Below are 15418 nucleotides of genomic sequence, written 5' to 3' on the forward strand. Positions count from 1 at the left end.
GGCGCCCACAGTGGAGGCGGAGTTTCCATAACACAAGATGGCTGCACCCACAGCAGAGGCTGAGTTCCCATAACGTGCCTTAACGAGCAATCAGCAGGGGTCTGAGGCTGCATGGTGCTGGGCTGGGGCAGGGGACCTAAGGCTGCGCCTCCCCCGCCCGGTGGGACTTGACAGGGGACCCTCAAGGCGCACCTCCTGCCCCGGTGCTGGGTCAGGGGACTTCAGGCTGCTCCCCTTTCCCCCAGGGCCAGGGGACCTCAGGCTGTGCCCCCCCACCGCGGCGCCGGGAGACCTGAGGTTGCGCCTCCCCGCCCGGTGCCAGGCCAGGGGACCTAAGGCTGCGCCCCCCGCCTAACAGGGCTTAACGGGAGACCGGAGGCTGTGCCCCCGACCTGGGCGGGGCTTGACGGGGGATCTCAGACTGCGCCCCCTCTGCCAAACGGGGCTTGATGGGGGATCTCAGGCCACGTCCCGCACCCAGTGCAGCTTGACGGGAGACCTGAGGCTGCGCCCCCTGTCTGGCGGGGCTTGATGGGGGACCTGAGGCTGCACCCTCCACCCTGCTGGGCTTGACAGGGGCCCTGAGGCTGCACCCCCTACCCAGCAGGGCTTGACAAGGGTGGGGCTGGCCAGATCTGGATCTCGCCCAGTGGGGGTGGGGCTGGCTGGGTCTGGGTCTCGCGCAATTTTGAGGCACCACGGGTGGGCGGGGACTAGACTCTGGGTCCCGTGGTGTGCCCCAGACTCTGACAGAAGGAAGATTTTCATATACATTTTACTAATTTTCTTTCATCTCTGACACTTCTATTATAGAGAATGGGCAAATTGCAGTATTAAAATATTTCCTCTAATTAATCCCCTTTTAATGTGCATAAATTTCATGCTCCAGGCCACTAGTTCTTTTTATAAGGGACTTGAGCATCCTTGGATTTTGGTATCCTGGAGCCAATACCCAGTGGATATGAGGCAAAACTATAATCTGTGTCAAATAACATGGTAGTATATGTAACAGAGGAATAAGAAAACAGAAAAATTATTATTAGATGTGTGACAAAATGATCAGTCCTTTCTGAAAGAAAAGGATAAAACCTGACCTTATTTATCTCATAAGTATGTGGTGAAGAACAAAACTGCCAAGATTTATACAAATGAAAATTATTTTTTCAATATCCCCACCTATTCGGAAGTCCGAAGTAATCCTCTTCATTTCATTCATCAGATCTGTTCCAAGACTTTTTACATTCTCCAAGTCATCTTTCATAGAGTAAGAAAGGTCCATTAGGTAGTAGAGATCAATGGGATAGTCTTCAGCTCTCTTGAATTTTAATGCAAATGTTTGAGGCTCCCCTAATTAAACAGATATCAGAAAATGAAATTAGCTTGTTAACAATAAAAGCAATGAGGAAAACCAAATAGACTGTATTTGCAAGGTAAACACCATAAAACGAAATGTATTATTGCTGTATTTTTCACAAAATTCCATATGTAATACAATGGGTGTGTATTCAATTTCATTCACAAATATTTAAAATGCCAGAGCCTGGGGATACAAGATGAAAAAGACAACATCCCAAATCCATAGTAAGTAAAACAGACAAAAATGGTTGATTTATAACTAGCACAGAGGAAAACAAGTAGATGGAAAAACATAAATGAGACTGGGGTGGTTGAGAAGGGCACATAATAAGGAACACCTGACTTTTTAAAGTTTGAAGTTCTAAATCAAGACTGCTCTCTGTTTAATGGGATCCTACTATATGCAAATAACATACTCTATTTTTTTACTTTAGAAAACCTGGTAAAAAGTTTTAAAAATGACTTACAGAGACAAAGAGACTTGTTAAGAAACTATAGGAAAAATCTAAGACAGTCAAAGTCTGAATGGAAACAGTGAGGAAGGAGAAGAGAGATGAGTAAGAGTGGTAGGTATAATTCACTTAGAAAATACATGAGAAGGTTTGAGTGAAAAAAAAATCATAAAAATTTTAACTTGTAGTCCTAGCCAATTTGGGTGGATAGAGCATTGACCTGTGGGTCTAGGGTTCTATTCTGGTCAAGGGCACATAGCGAGGTTGCAGGCTTAATCCCTGACCCTGGTCAAAGCACATCAATGTTCCTCTCTTTTTCTCCCCTTCTCTTTCACTCGATCTAAAAATCAATGAAAAATATCCTCGAGTATGGATTAACAACAACAACTACCTTGTAGATTATTTCTAGCAAATTTCTAGTACATAATTCAATAAATGGGTTTTAAGCTTAAGAGAAAACTCTGTGCGACAGTATACAAATGGTTTTAAAGCCGTAAGAGGAAAGCCTACAACTAGGAGGACTGCAAAGAGAAAGGAAGACAAAAAGACACAAAAAAAGAGATTAGAAAGCAGGATTAAGAAAAACTACTAGTGATACCATAGAAGTCAAGAGAAAGAGCATTTCAGAAGGCTCTAAGGCATCAGTTGGTACAGAAAGGTTAAAAAGAAAAAGGCCCATCCCCCCCCCCCCCCAACAAGGGTACACTAGACGTGGTGGTTCAAGGTGATGGTAGAGCTTTGTCAGAATAGGCTTAGAAGCAAAAGCTTGACTGCACCAAGTTGAAGAGTAAATGGGAGTGGAAATCAGGGACACAAGTAATGTGCACCACTCTTTTGAAAGAAAGGGGATGGACCTTGGAAGGAGTGGGAAGAGGGCTTGTGTTTTGTTGTTGTTGAGATACGAGATTGCTACAGATTCTGATAAAAACCTTAATAATTTAACAATACTAAACATATACAAAGGAAAAATATAGGCTAAAATGCTGTCTGCATATATGAACACTTTTATTTTTAAAAACCCATTAAATCTTTCTTAATCTTTAACAATTATTATTTCAAGTATGTATTACAAATTGTTATGTCTGGAAAAACATGTCTGAAATTTCATGTATTCCACATTTCTACTTGAGAGCCAGTCCACATAAGAAAATGAACCCTCAACAGAAACTGATAAGAGACTTATATAAAGTTGTTGTCAAAAAGCTCAAGTAGAAACAAAGGTATCCACAGAATTAGATTTCTTACCTGATCGTAATTGCAAAACCAACTGCTGTGGTTGGATCTGCGTAATATCTTCCGGTTTGAGCTTCTCTGCAGTTCCTTTGCTACGATTGGTTACATTTTTATTTTTCTTTATATCTTTGGAACCTCTGGGATTTTCTATATCATCTGGATGACAACCCTTCTTTTTTAAGGCTTCTAAATCATCACATCGCGCAGAAGTAGGCATTCCTTCTTGTAAAAATGTCTAAGTGACATAAAAAATATAGGTATAAATAAAAAGGTCAAATCTTTTACTTGATTGCAAATACACAATCAAATTGTGCAAATCAAGTGACATATCGAATGTACTTAACTTCTGGTTTTTAAACAAAATGTTTCCTTCATCCATACCATAATAAGTGCTCTTGTTTATGTACTTAACTTCTGGTTTTTAAACAAAATGTTTCCTTCATCCAATCCATAATAAGTGCTCTTGTTTATAAACAAAAGTAGAGGCCCGGTGCACGAATTTGTGCACCAATGGGGTACCCCAACCTGGCCTGCGGGATCCAGCCCAAACTGGCTCTCTGACATCCCCTGAGGGGTCGGAGAGAGATGCGGGAGTTTGGCCAGCCAGGGAGGGACCATGGGAGGGCTCCAGTGCGTGTCTAGCCCATCTCGCTCAGTCCCGATCAGCTGGACCCCAGCAGCAAGCTAACCTACTGGTCGGAGCATCTACCCTCTGATGGCCAGTGCACGACATAGCAAGTAGTTGAGGCCTTAGCATATCATTAGCATATTATGCTTTGATTGGTTGAATAGCCGACCGGACAACCAGACACTTAGCATATTAGGCTTTTATTATATAGGATATTTCCCTGGTAAGTAATACTGTTTTTACTAATATATTATTAATAATTTATTATTTTAATAATACTTAGGAGTGATCTAAGTGTACATTTTAATTATGCCACCTGCAAATTCCGAGTATCTAATAAAGTAATTTATTTAGTGAAATCACTAATTCAGCATGGTTAACATCCACTAATAATGTATATACAACGAAATATCAAATATTTTTCCTTAAGAAAATTCCTTAGAAGCCTCTCATATTATGTAGCATTCTCCACCATAATAACCTTAAACAATATATTGCAGAAAACATGTTATCCTAAAAGCCTCTTTATTAATGATGTCATTTTAAACCAAAAGAAGAAATTTAGCACAAATTTAGTATTCTTGGAGGTTTAAAACAATTTTAAGTATTGGTTATTACTGTAAACAATACAGTAAGTGATTATATGACAAGGGTTATGAATATATTTCGACAAGGTAAACTGTAAAAATAGAAAAGATCGTAATGGTATGTAAATGGTACTTGTGGCTTGGGGCAAAATTCCCAGTAGTGATATGATTTCAGAATGTGTTATACATCAACAACTTAGATGGAAATAAAAATTGTATCAGATGACCGAAGTACCTTAGTTGTGGGAAACTGTTTATTGCCTTCACTATCTGATAAGCATAGACAGAGAACTCCCCGAAACCCCCCAAAGGCTGGGTGCCTTTGAAGCCTTAGCAAAGCTCGGAGCTAGGCGCCACCTCTGTTTGTCCAGACAGTGGTAGCTGAAACTACTCCCCCATTTATTATTATGTAAATCCTTGCTGATGGGCTAGTCTGCTTGTTAATGGCGGGTCACCTGCCTAAGGGCTATGCTATGGGTGCATCCCAGATCAATAAAAGCTTAGTGAGGCCTGAGCAAGGAGGAAGTCCTTCGGGACTTGCCGCCTGGTCCCCCAATATTCCAAAATTATCTCCTGTCTTTTTCTCTCATTTGTTGTGTGGCTCCTCTTTCAGATACCGAACCCTACTCCACACGGGATATGGAAGGAAACACTCAACACTTACTAAAAATAAAAACACTGCTTTTAAGATGTATATAAAAGATTTTGAATAACACGTTTTCGTGAAATGTGAGGAGGGGAAAAAAAGGTGCGTGTATGTGTGTATGATTTTTAAATGTGTACATATAACTAAATCAATTATTATAATAGACATTTGACATATATCCCTAAAATTTTTATATTTAGTAAGTCAAAAATTTTTTAAATCTTAACATTGGGAAAATGAGAAAAGGCCTTTCATTTGTGGTCACTTATGTTCACTTTGATATGGTATTTTATGATCTACCAATTTTATGGTGTTGTATATAGTTAGAACACTTAAATACAAAAAACAAACAGTGGTTTTGATCAGTTGTTTTTCAAGGGAAACATAAGCCTAAATGAGAACATTTAAATAATTAGAAAAACAACTGGGGAAAAAAACGTGCCATGGATCAGATGGTTCAAAGTTGTACTGTTTTTATGTATTATCAAACTTAAATTACTACCTAGTACATTATTACTTTCCAAATATTAGCCAATTCGGAAATCATAACATGTAAGTAAAATGTCATTAAACATATTCCAAAATAGCCTTTAATAATTGAAGAATTATGCTAGATCAAAGGCTAAACTACTTAAATAGTTTGGGTAGGATAAATGTCATCTCTGGACAAACTATAACCCTAATAAAATGGATACTGTTGATGATAGTAGCTACCACTCATTTAGAACCTTCTAAGTGAAACTGTAATTAAGTTCAGCACTTTCTCTTTCCTCCATTGTCTCCAATTTAATTCCAGAATACTATTTTTAGAACAGAAAGTAACCAAAATTTTGAAATAACAAAACAAAAACCTCTCATTTTGTCTTTCATATGGTCAAACCAAATTTGACCAGTTATGTCTATAAAATGGATACTTGAAATGCGGAGGTCAAATGACTGAATAAAAACAAATAATAAGTTTCGACCCTATGATATTCACTCTGAATAAATTATATATTTTCAAAATGACTTTCCTTCAATTCCTGTTCTAATCCATCCATTCATTTATTGGTTTGTTTATTCATTCCTTCATTCAACATTCAGTAAGCTATTATGGAAGGTTCCATGTTAAGCAATAGAGATGACAAAAGTGAATAAAATTTAAACCCTAACTTCAATAGTTTGCAAATCAATTAGGATGTAAATCAATTCCATATTAGTTTAACTCAAATATAATTAGAAAGATTAATTTATACCTCTCCCATCAATAAAAGGGAAAACCCTAAAATAGTCAAATTAAATGGCTAGAGTTTTAGGGGCATCTATCCAATGGAAATATAATACATTCCACAAAGGTGAGCTATATATAAAATAATGATTTTAAAAAGAATTAATAATGTTGAAATGCTAATAAATCTTCAAACTTTGATATTTATTTGAGGCTTACAGCAATTCTCAATTTGAACCACCCATACTTCAAGTGTTCAAGTCACATGAGGTGTTGATCAGCACAACTCTATACCAACATACAATACTGTACAAGAGTTGACCCTTATTCAACAAACATTGCTTTAAATGAAAATTCACATCGAGCTCTTCCAAGGATACAGTTGTGTGTAACACTAAATGACTAGAGAATAAATGGAAAGAATTTGTGCTGTCTTACTTACTGAATTTGTACACCATCCACAATTTGGCCCTGCTTGTATACATTCTCCACATGATTTGGCATTTGCTTTTAAACATCTATTTTCATCTGTCAGGGAAAAAAAGAATAGACCACTTTACTTGATATGTCAAGAGAGAAAATAATAAAAAATCAGGATCACAATGAAAAATAATTCAATATATATATGAACGTTAAATATGAATACTATGATCTAGACCTGCCCTAAAGAGTCCCCAAAGAGAAGTGATTCTGGGTTACCTTAACACAAAGCCATAAAAAGACGGTTATCTTTCTTGTCTTCTATAGCAAGGACTACGTACAATTATTAATGTACATTTATCCTTTTTGTCAAAGGCATAATTCCAGATCTATCAGATTGAATGGTCATAATTTTCAGTTTTCTTACAAATGGGCAAAGCATACTTCATTTAAGTCATATCGCCATACCCTGAACAGTTTTCCCTTCATTTTTATTATGTTAAATATTTGAAAAGTTCATATTCATCCAAGCCAAAATCCCATTACTTATCAGGCTCTGTGTTCAAAGTATGTTTACAATTCTTTAATGTAAATATCAGCATGCCTTTCATGTGGTAAACACTGACATGGACTGTCTCCAATGTGTCTTTTCAGATTATGCTCATGGAAAATTTGAAAAATACATAAAAACATAAAGAAAAGAAACCTAAAAATCAGCCATAATCTGCTCATAAGATATAACTACTATTAACAATTTGTCTATATCTTTCCAGGCTTTTCTCATATAAATAGATAAAAAAATATCAAGAATGCATAATATATATATATAAATGAAATTGAGGACATACATTTTGTGTACTACTTCTTATACTTTAGCCTGAGTACCATTATAAATTCTTCAAAATGATGCCTTTTAATAATTGCTTATTTCATTATATTGCACCCTATTTAGTGAAAAAACTTGTGTTCACACATCCTTACTCACATGCACAAACACATATGTACATAGATGAAACACATATGTACATAGATGCACCCACTCAGATGATCCCGTTCTTATAATATAAAACTCTATTTTTTATCATAGATTTTTAAAAACATACTGAGTTGAAGAATATTAATGGTTTTAAAATCCTTGATACACACTAATTTCTACCCAGAATTAATATTCTCACAAGCAATATACAAACAGCATTTCATTAACTGGTATTTAATTAATGCACTAAGTAATTAATGTAAAATTTTCAACATCACTAATATAAATTTTTTTACTCATTTAATAGGTATAAATTAGAATATCAATTCATTGTCAATTATTTAAGATCTCTCATTTTTTCATATTTTTACTGACCATATCTTTTGTAAACTTTCTATCTTTTGCAAATTTTTCTATTATGTTCATATGCTTTTATTGGATCTCTACACATGATAAAAAAATTAAACCCTTTTTTGATTTTCTTATTGTTGATGGTGTTTTGACATATAGGTATTTTGGGATTTTTATGTTGTTGGTTTTAGAAATTTCAAAATTATCAATATTTCCTTTATGATTTCTTTCTTCATTTTTCTGTGTTGTAAGACCTTCCTATCCTGAGATAAAATAACTGTTCTACAGTGCATTTTTTTAGAATTGGAGAACAGCATTCTATTATTTCAGATGTGGATGCACCATGGTTTCTAAGAGGATTAAATACATTTTTGTTTTTATTTTCCACTCCTCTACTAACAACGCCAACATTTTTCAAGACTTTTTGATCAAAGAGTAGGAACATCTACTCGTCAACTGTTCCTGGTTTCAGTTTTTTAGAGCATAATAGAGAGTTCATAATTTACCATTCTACACTTTTCTTCTAAATATATTACATGTCATTGCTTTTTCTATGCTCAAATCACTCTACTCAAAAGTTTTTTCTGTAGTGTATTGCCGCAACTTTCACAGCAGGGTTCAAGATCTGAAGGAGGGGCCGACGCACAAATGAAAATGCTATACAAGAAATATGAATTTAGAAGGCATTGGGGGCCAGTTGGAGTCTCTTTCTTGAAGACACACACTGACTTCTGGCCTGGTCTGCTATTTATTTACTTGAATACACATTTAACCTTTAGCAATGCATACAGGCATATCAAAGGTAAAGTTTGGTAAACAGTAAAAGGATTATCAGGTCAGGGAATTGCCTTGAGCCACCACTATATCAACAAACGAGGTGCTTAGCATCAGCCCTGCTAACACCCAAGGTCCAACTGACTTCTGCGTTCCTTGTTGCACTGACAGTATTGGCAAGAGGTGGCTTCCTGCAGTGTATTATCTCTATATATAAAAGCCTAAGCAACTGAATGACACTGACCACCAGGGGACAGATGCTCAATGCACATGATTGTTCTCCCTCCTGTCTGGATCGGGCCTGCGGGGATCGGTCTGAACCCAGCTATCAGACATTCCTCGAGGGGTCCCGGATTGCGAGAGGGTGCAGGCCAAGCCGAGGGACCTTACCGGTGCAAGAATCTGTGCACTGGGCCTCTAGTATCCTATCATTTTAGCATTTCATTTACTGACCTGCCTACCATCTTTCTGGGTGGCAAAGGTGAGGGGCCTTGCAGGCCATAGTAAGGACCTTGCCTTTTACTCTAAGTGAGATATTGCAGGGCTTTCAAATGGATCAGCAGGATCTGATTTAGGTCTTCCTGTAATATAACTGGTCAAAAAGCCATACAAGATACTGAAATGAAAACAAATATGATTTTTTATTTACCTGCTTGTCCAAACACATAGCAAACTGAACTGATCAGTCCAATCCAGAAAATCAGTTGTAAATTCATCTGAAATATAAAATGTACATTATATTTTAAAAATACATTAAACATAAAACATTTCCATCCACCTTATCTTCTGTTGATTTTATAAACATAATACCTCTCAATCATTTTTTCTCCAACTTTTCTCCACACCCCAGTCATTTTACCTTTCCTCTCCACGAACCTCATCTTTCACCTACATTAACTAAAATAACTTTCATAACAAATCTCCAGAATCTGTTCTTACTTTTCTTCAATTCACATATATTTTAACATATAATTAACAGTACTTCAAAAAAGAGTAATGGTGGTAAGTATTCCCTAACACTATAAGAGCTATTAACAGTCTTTGTCCTGTGAAATATCTATCTCTATTATTGCCTATGGCTCCTGGGGGCCAAACAGGCATATCCAGAATACAACATCCTCTTACAATTTTTTAACAGTTTTTATTTTTCCTCAGGAGACGACCAATATCCTGTAAAAATTACTTCTTTTTAAGAAAATCAACTTTTATGCATGGAGTTAATAAAATATTTAGTTTAATTCCCCACAATTTCTATATCTACAAACTAGACTCCAAAAAGGTGGGGGAGGGAGAGGCATAAGAAACCTAAAAGAGGCTTAAGTTTTACAGAGTCTCTAAAGAAAAATTAAATAATATTTTGTATATTAAGCAGAATAACCCAAACCATTATATATATATACATACACACACACACACACACACACACACACACACACACACATACACTAGGGTCCCAGTGCATGGACTCGTGCACACTGAAAGGAAATTAATTAGAAGAAATATTTTAATATCTCTATTCACAGCTTGCTAATGAAAAGAAAATAGGATTCTATCGAGTCTCGAATCTACCTACTCCAGGACTTCTGTGAGGATCAAATGAGATGAGGCACAGGAAAATACTTCACAAATATTTGGTTAAACTGTAAAATGTTTGCACCTGGCTATAAAGCAAGTTGGGTTCCTGGGCTGAAGAAACTCCAAGGAGGCTAATCGCTAGGGAGAGGAAGCCAGGTGTTGCTACGTATGATGTTATTACCCAGCACCCACAGCATTTATGGGCTAGGGCTGCATTTTTTCCCATGGGGTCTTAGCAGCATTGGCTGCGATTTGGTGGAGTGTCACTCTGGGGTGGTGGCGGACTGTGACCCACTTGGGGGAAGCCGAGTGTTGGTTTGTTGGCGCCACGTCCGTGATGCCGTTTATTTTAAAATGGCCAGTGCACATCATGGCAGCCCCTGCATTGAGCATCTGCCCCCTGGTCATAGCTACTGGTTGGACAGACGAACACTTAGCCTTTTATATATAGAGATAACAATTTTCTGTGAATCAAAGTTTTTACTATATTAATCTATAACTTTTCAGAGTTTGTCAAAGATGGCTATGGCCAGAGGTCACTGATCCTATCCCTTAACTACTTTCTGCTCTGAACTAGCAGCCAGTCAAATAATTATGCATAAATATCTGTCCCTACCATATAAAAAAACAAACACAGATGACAAAAAAAAAAAAAGGAGAGCTCTACTAGTTATCAAATAAAAAGAAATGAAAGCAATATAAGGTAAACTAGCAAGCAAAAAAAAAAAAAGGGGGGGGGGGTCTTTTTTAACCTAACAAAACTTACTGCAGAAGACTGAGAGAAACCAGATATGGCTCTATATTATAATATGGGGGGAAATAATTTAACAACCTACATCAAAAACCATGAAAATATGTTTCTACCCTCTGAAATAGCAATCTAGCTATTGGGAATTCATCCTAAGGAAATAATTAAAAATATAAGAGGGATACACATACACAGTAAGTACAGAACTCAAGGGTGGAAATAGGTTTACAATTGTTTGTATGGAAATAATACAATAATTACTAAATAATAATATAAGAATAAACTGCGTTTCCATATTCACTACTGTAAAGCAACTTTTACCCAACTCTATATATTTACAATAGGTGAAAGTGCAAATATCCTCTTCCCAAAAATAGGGCAATGGCTAATTGCACCAACTTAATAGACCTATTAGAGTCATAAGAATAATAAAATGAAGTAACATCAAAAGGTTTAAATAATTTTGGATGCAAGGTATACATTAACATACCAGGTATGCAAAAATAACAGCATATAAAGTAACCCAAGAGATCTTCAGATGACAAAGAGCTGTATGCACAATATAGATAATGGATTTATTTGGTTTTTTTTAAACTGTCATAGTCTTTTCTTTTATGGATGAGTAGCTGTGTGCAATTATTCACTTGGTAAATTTCCTTCATTTAGCAAACATGTTTTTTTAAAAAACCTCCATCTTCAAGATCTTACATTCCAGGATGCAATTTCCATAGCTCCCAGACAGTGCTTCAAAGTTGTCTTAGAGCACCCAGGATACTTGCATTTTTCCTGCTGTGAACAATTGTCCCCTTTTCTCTGTTAGCTTTCCAGAGAAAAGCGATAATAATGTTCATAGTCATCCACTTTGCAACTGTGCTCAGACTAGCCAAGTTCTGTTATTCCAGGAGCTTACAGTTGTGCTTATATATCAGTGACTGCATCCAAATGACCAATAAAACTGTCACAGAAGTGTGAAATGCCTAACAGTTCACCTTTTAAGGCCTGCCTAAAAGATGCAACATGTAATAAATCCATGTAGGCCATAATTCTAAGCAACTCAAATGTTATCAATTCCAAAGCTGTGACTAAAAGGACCTGGAACATTAAGACTCCCAAGGAAACGCATGACTGTGACAAATGGCGCATCAAGGGCAGTTTCTGCACAAAGGCCATATATGGACTGATATGTGTTTCTTAGGGATACTTCTCAGGCTATTTCAAGGACCACTAGACTACCTTGAGAAACCTCTTAAAATAGTACACACTTCAGAGAATTACCACTAAGATAAAGTTATTAGGTAACAGAAAATGTTTCCTAACATTCTTAGGTTACATAGTTTTAAAATATTTCTTTAAATGCCATCATCCTCCTATAAACTTTGCCAAGCCAAAGATCAGCCTTTTGAAAACATCAGGCCTCTGGAAGAGCTCAAACCCAGAAGCAGACAAATCAAGACTTTAGTGTTGAAGCACAGCTGAGAGAACAAGGACAACATCCAAGAACAGCTCAAAGACAAATGTCAGCTCTCCAGTGACTGGTCAGCATACTGGCAAAACAGTCACTGGCTGGTGATGTAAAAGGCCAGGATTTCTGTCCAGAAAACAGAAGCCACAGGAGATAGAAGACAGAAGTTAAAAATAAAGAAGAGCGATGAGGACAATAAGGTTTAGAAGAGAGCATGGCTAGAAGTGGCCACCAGGAAAGTCAGCAGCAGACAGCTGGATAGTGAAGAGGAAGTACAGAGAAGACACAAAAGCCTCCCCACCCAATCGTGACAGTCTTTAAAGGTACAAGATACTTCTGCACCTGTATGGGGAAGAAGGACACACCAAGAGCTTCCTAAGGTAGCACTTCCCAAAGTGTGGTGCAGGGAACAATTGCATCAGATTTACCCGGTGCCCACTGCACACATAAAAACCACCATCTTGGGAATGGGGCTTGTGCTGTACTTCCGGGAATTCTTACACTGAGAAAAGGTGGCCTAAGGAGTTTGCCATCAAGAACATTCCACATAGAACAGTATATATTAGGGGCCAACAGGGAGAGATGTCTTCAGATATTATCCTGACCCTATCTTTTGTAACCTCTTACATTCAAAGGTCTAGAAATAGTTGTCTACACTGGTCTCCAATTCAAAACCTCTTAATCCCTCTGCTATAATTAGTGTCCACTCGCTACCATGCATGCATAATTGCTCTTGCAAAAGAAAACTTTCCAGACCTTGCCTTACCCTCTACATTCATTAATTCATTCAAAAATGTCTTGACTGCCTACAACATGCACTTGAGGAGATACAGTAGTTTACGACCCACAAAAACTACATATTTAATACATTTCACCATTATTTCTTAAAACACTCTATTTCCCTGGACCACTGGTGTCTCTGAAAGTTCTTCCTCAGACAACTATGTCAGGTTTGTGCCCTATCTGGAGATACCTCAAGGAATTTTCACTTCAAAGACAAAAATTCAAATAATTACAAAATGACGTGACGGTTTCTATAATGAAGACAAAAACAAAGTGCACTGAGGACCCAAAATATGCCTGGGTATGTTCAGAGGCTTCATGGGAATGGCGATGTTTCCGCCAGAATTAGACATATAAGAAATGGGTTGGCAAATGGAGAAAAGTCTTCTAGGTAAAAAGGTTTGCACATGCAAAGCCATGGAGTCCTGAGAAGAATTCTAATTATTTCTTTTCAACCTAATTTCTAAACATGTTTGGGTGATTATACACCTCCACAAATGGAACTGTCTCACTCTACCTTTAGAGGAAGAAGACCAGAAAAAAAGTCTATATATATAAAACCCTAATATGCAAATAGTTTGAATGGTGGAACTGAACAACCAGTCGCTATGAGATGTGCTGACACCAGGGAGCGTGCGTGAAACACGGTGGGCGTCGACAGCAGGTGGCACTGCACAGAACATGGCGGGCATCAGCCACGGTGGGATGGTGGAGCAGGTGAGTGGGGGCGCCAGACCAACGTGGGGCACCGGTTGCTGTCATCAGGGCGAGCCTCTGGTGGTTACTGAAAATTCTTTGCTCCTGCACGCCGTGGTCCTGCCCAGCACTTGCACCTGCTGCCGGAGCCAGCCCCACTCACACCCACTGCCGGTGCCCGACTTGGGCCCCGATCACTTGGTGCCATCAGTGGGTGCCAGTTGTGGCTGGTGGCCCTGGTCGCCCCTCAGGGCTTCTCCACCTCCCCCTGCTCCTGAGGGGTGATAGGGGCCAACTCTCGCACGTGCTGTTGGCAATGGCCCTGTTCACACACACTGCTGGCACCGGCCCCAATGGCTCCATGCCATTGGTGGGTGCGAAAGGCCCAGCACTGTCAGCGCGTGAGAGTGGTGGCAGCGGGAGCAGGGCTACCAGCAGACAGGGGGCCGGGGGCCATGGTGGGAGGGGTCGGGCAGGAGCACGAAGGATGGGCTGGGACCCGCCCCTGTGCCCACTGCAGCCTCACGGCCCACAGTTCCTTCAAAGGTGCACAAATTCTTTCACTGAGCCCCTAGCCTATATATATATAAAAAGCTAAGTGATCAGCCAACTGGCCGGTAGGTATGACGTGCACTGACCACCAGGAGGCAGACAATCAACGCAGGAGCTGCCGTGTGACAGCAATTTTGCAGAGTGCCCTCTCGCACTCAGGGACCCCTTGGGGGATATCAGACTACCGGTTTTGGCCCGATTCCCACAGGCCAGGCCGAGGAACCCCCGCCTGCCGGAGGGACCCCTGCTCACTCTGCAGATGCCCTTTGAGCCCCGGCACCGCCCCAGGTGCAGCCGGCCAGGGAGGGACTGCAGGAGGTTGGCTCCAGGGCATGTCCTTTCAATGTGCACCAGGCCTCTATTTGTTTATATTATTTGTAGTTAAATCTCGTCAGTGAGATGAGTGATTATTTTATCCTTGTAATTTTCTACAATAAGTATCAATTATGTTAAAATCTCAAAATATTATAGAGGCCAAAAAGAATCCTAAAGTACTTAACTATTTGTGAGGTTTAAATTATAAGTGGGAAATAACAGAAACTGAGGCCAGTGAGGCAGGAGGAATTGGGTTACAGAGAGCCTTCAAAGCCATGCTAAAAGAGTTTAGATTCTATTCAACACATAGTAAAAACTGGGGCAGAGAGGAACCAAGATGGTGGTGTAGGTAAACTCGGGTATGTGTTGCCTCCCACAACCACATCAAAATTACAACTAAAATGTGGAACAACCATCATTCAGAACTGCCTGAAAGCTGGCTGAATGGAAGCCTTACAACTAGAGAAGTTAAGAAGAAAGCACACTGAGACTGGCAGGAGGGGTAGAGATGCAGAACAAGCAGGTCCAGCACCCACATAAGCCATTTTTTAAACAGGAGGGAGATCATCCCATGAGGAGCAAGGGGTCCCAGCAGCATACAAGACCACAGCACAAGGTTCCAGAACTGGAAAGAGAAGTCCCCATAACTTCGGGCTG

General features: G+C 39.0%; 1 protein-coding gene across 1 annotated transcript in view; it reads right to left on the minus strand.

Moving 5' to 3' along the window:
• Positions 1-15418, minus strand: part of ITGB1 (integrin subunit beta 1) — a 62774-nt gene that overhangs the window by 22908 nt on the left and 24448 nt on the right. The window contains exons 2-5 of the mRNA XM_081100801.1: positions 9280-9346; positions 6552-6637; positions 3054-3276; positions 1177-1347 (exon numbers count right to left, since the gene is read on the minus strand). Of these exons, the coding sequence (XP_080956927.1) occupies positions 1177-1347; positions 3054-3276; positions 6552-6637; positions 9280-9346 (547 nt within the window). The remainder of the gene's footprint in view (positions 1-1176; positions 1348-3053; positions 3277-6551; positions 6638-9279; positions 9347-15418) is intronic.

The sequence above is a fragment of the Myotis nattereri genome (genome assembly GCF_964212035.1).
Source record: "Myotis nattereri genome assembly, chromosome: 1".
NCBI lineage: Eukaryota > Metazoa > Chordata > Mammalia > Chiroptera > Vespertilionidae > Myotis > Myotis nattereri.